The 3,543-nt window shown below is 49.8% G+C and overlaps 1 protein-coding gene across 2 annotated transcripts in view; it reads right to left on the minus strand.

The window, feature by feature from the left end:
- Positions 1 to 3,543, minus strand: part of Mtrr (5-methyltetrahydrofolate-homocysteine methyltransferase reductase) — a 21,334-nt gene that overhangs the window by 11,065 nt on the left and 6,726 nt on the right. For both annotated transcript variants that reach the window (XM_005356689.2, XM_026783813.1), the window contains 2 exons: positions 1,444 to 1,566; positions 73 to 226 (listed from right to left, as the gene is read on the minus strand). In XM_005356689.2, coding sequence (XP_005356746.1) covers positions 73 to 226; positions 1,444 to 1,566 — 277 coding nt within the window. The remainder of the gene's footprint in view (positions 1 to 72; positions 227 to 1,443; positions 1,567 to 3,543) is intronic.

Consider the following 3,543-nt stretch of genomic DNA (forward strand, 5'->3'; position numbering starts at 1 on the left):
GGTCACAGGCAGCAGCAGAGTTGATGGTGGCCATGCATGTGTGTGTGTGGTCACAGGCAGCAGCTGTCTCACCTCTCTTCTTGGTGTCCGTCTTAACTGTCAGGATGACATGGTGCTTTCGCTTGTCAACCAGCTGCAGCCTGTGCAGCAGACCTGCGACCTCAGAGTCACTGTTTGGACAGATCACATTGAAGGAATCGCCTGGTTGGTGGGAAAACTCGGTTTTCTAGAGAAAGACCAAAGTGAAACTGAGTAAGTCCACTCACCCAACAAACACACTTTTACTAGGAGCTATTCTAGAAAAGACGAGGGGCGGTGTGCTGTGTGCGCTGTGTGTGCTGTGTGTGCTGTGTGTGCTGGTGCACACCCTCGAGCCCGTCACTGGGGAGCCACAGGCCAGCCTGGTTGTCAGAGTGTGACAACATCTTCAACAAAGCAAACAAAACTATGGTGGGGGTATAGGGTGGGGTGGGGACAGAACGCTCTAGCCAGTGAGTTTGCCGGCAAAGTTTAGATTCCCAGGATTCCATAAACGCTGGCTGGGTGTGTGCCACCTGAAAATCTAGCCTTTGAAGGTGGAGACAGGGTATGCACACCCCACACCCAGCCATCCTGAGAGCTCTGGGTTTGACTGAGATGCGCTGCTTCAGTGACTGAGATGGAGAGTATTCCAGGAAAATTCCTGGAATTACCTTCTAGCTCTTGTAGGCCTGCATGTATGCACATATGTACACACGCGTGCGCACGCACAGACACCACATCCCACTTAATAGAACGCGGACTTTCTCACTAGCACAGACACACTACAGTAGGTTTGATGGCTGCCATTTCTGATTCTATCAGAAGCCTCTATCGAATGTTCACAGACACTATGAAGTGCTCTGATTTTCCTGGGACTTTGCTTCTTGGGACGTTCTTCAAGATAAAGGGCTGACTTACTAACTGAAAAACCCTCAGCGAGCACATGCAGATGGACCCTCAGATGGGGTCAAATGCCACGTACAGCCCCGACACCACAGGCGAATGCTCTCTGGAGAGAGATTCCCTAACCTTTCCAGAGTCCACAGACCAGGAAGACCGCTCTGAGAAGCTGGTGCTTTCCTGACCATCTAGTCTGTGCTTTATTTCTGCCTCGCGGGCTAATCCTAGGTGACCAGCTTCCTTCTGCTGGCCTGCCACAGGGGGAGTGCCGCCTGGATCCCACTCCTTTCTCCTGGCTTGTGGTCAAGGTGCTACGCTCTGCTCTGCCAGTGACAGCCACGTCTCATCTCACCTTTGCTCTGAAGTAGAGAGCAGAGAGGCTTGGAGAAAATGACAGGTCAGGAATAAAGTGGCCAGGCCCTGCCAGAGACACCTCCTCCTGGGTGTAGTAACCAAGCGCCCAAAGGGCCCATGTGTCTTCACGATACAACTGTGTTGAGAACGAACTCCCTAACAACTTACTGAAATGTCCAGTTCCAACAGCAGCGTGGTCTTCACGGCGTCATTTGAAGTCAGCTGAACAGCTTTGGAAATTGGGACTTGAAAAACTGGGTCCTCCAAAGTCACAGATGCCCGGCTTTCCTCCTTGAGAAACAAACGGGATGAAATATAATGGGATGCAACCCCCAGACCCACATTAGAAGTCCAGACATGGAGGCATGCGTCTGTCATCCCAGCACTAAGAAATGGGATGCAACCCCCAGGACCACATTAGAAGTCCAGACATGGAGGCATGTGTCTGTCATCCCAGCACTAAGAAGCAGAGACAGGCAGAGCTCTGGGACCAGTGGGGCAGTTGGCCAAGCCTACTGGTGAGCAGGCCTGATGGAGGAATGTTGTAATAGGTGCGGCAAGGCTGCATCCCCAGCACCCCGCTGCCCGCAAGGCTAGCTTTACCAGAAATAATTACACGGACACTGTATTCTTTTAGTCACTGCTTGGCCCATCTATCTAGCCTCTTCTAGGCTAACTCTCGCACCTGGACTAGCCCATCTCTAATAATCTGCTGTAGCACACAAGGTGGTTTACCAGGGAGATTCTAGCCTATGTTCATCCTGGGTCGGAGCTTCATCGCGTGTGCCTCAGAGAGCAGAACTCTCGCCTCTGCCCGCAAGAGTGGAGCATCGTGTCTCTCTGAGGCCTCTGCCCCCGAGAGCAGAGCTGTCGAGTCTGACCTCACTTCCTCTTCCTCCCAGCATTCTGCTCTGTTTACTCCTCCCACCTATGTTTTAACCTATCAGGGCAAGCAGCTTCTTTATTTAATTAACCAATGACCTTCCTCCATCACTTCCCCTTTTTCTGTTTAAACAAAAAAGGAAGGCTTTAACTTTAACATAGCAAAATTACATATAACAAAACAGTTATCAAGCAAGAATTACAGTTACAATATTTATATCTATTCTAACTTTCATCATAACAATGGAAAACTTAGAACTATAACTATCTATCTATTCTTCAACTGACAGCTCTCCTCTCGGGGGCAGACGCCTCAGAGAGACACGATGCTCCACTCTTGCGGGCAGAGGCGAGAGCTCTGCTCTCTGAGGCACACGCGATGAAGCTCCGACCCAGGATGGAAGTAGGCTAGAATCTCCTGGTAAGCGCACCTTGGGGTGCAACACAGATGATTAGAAATGGGCTAAATTAATATGTGAGAATTAGCCTACAAGAGGCTAGATAGAAATGGGCCAAGCAGTGCTTAAAAGAATACAGTGTCCGGGGCTGGAGAGATGGCTCAGTGTTTAAGAGCATTGCGTGCTCTTCCAAAGGTCCTGAGTTCAATTCCCAGCAACCACAACCATCTGTAATGAGGTCTGGTGCCCTCTTCTGACTTACAGGCATACATGCAACAGAATATTGTATATAAAATAAATAAACAAACAAACAAATAAATAAATAGTCCTTTAAAAAAAAAAAGAATACAGTGTCTGTGTAATTATTTCGGGTAAAGCTAGCCGTGTGGGCGGTTGGGTGGCAGGAAGCAGCCCTGCCACTCCTATTACTACAGAGGAAGGGTACTCTTAGTTTTAGTTATTTCAGAGGTACCTGTGACCAGTGGTCCTGCAAGGAGAGCACAGGTCTTAGGAAACTGCAGAAACCTAGTTCTTTGTGATGTCTTCCAGGTCCTTTCCTAACTTGATTTTCTTATATTTAATCTTAACAAATGAAAGCCAGCAAACTTTGGACAAGTGGACATATGGGAAGGCTGGGGGAAGTCAGAGCCGAAGCCGGAGACCCAGTGGGGGGGACTCTGAAATGTGACCCTTGAAAGAACTGCCACCAGCTCTATAAGTAGGGCTCAGCCTGTGGCGGTCACAGCCTGTTTCAGCCACCTCCCCTTCAGCGCAGTCCAAATCCCAGGGCTACGATGGCCATAAACCCAGCCTGTGTCCCAGTACCAGACAATCACTAAGAACCAGTCGCTTTTCAAAAATCCCAAGGGAGGCTGAAGCCTCGGCTGAGAATGGACCACAGTTCAGCTTCTGTGTCTCCTACTTTTACCCCTCCAGCCACACACAGCTCCAGCCAGCCACACACAGCTCCAGCCAGCCACACACAGCT

Source organism: Microtus ochrogaster, chromosome 19, assembly GCF_000317375.1.
Source record: "Microtus ochrogaster isolate Prairie Vole_2 chromosome 19, MicOch1.0, whole genome shotgun sequence".
Classification (NCBI taxonomy): domain Eukaryota; kingdom Metazoa; phylum Chordata; class Mammalia; order Rodentia; family Cricetidae; genus Microtus; species Microtus ochrogaster.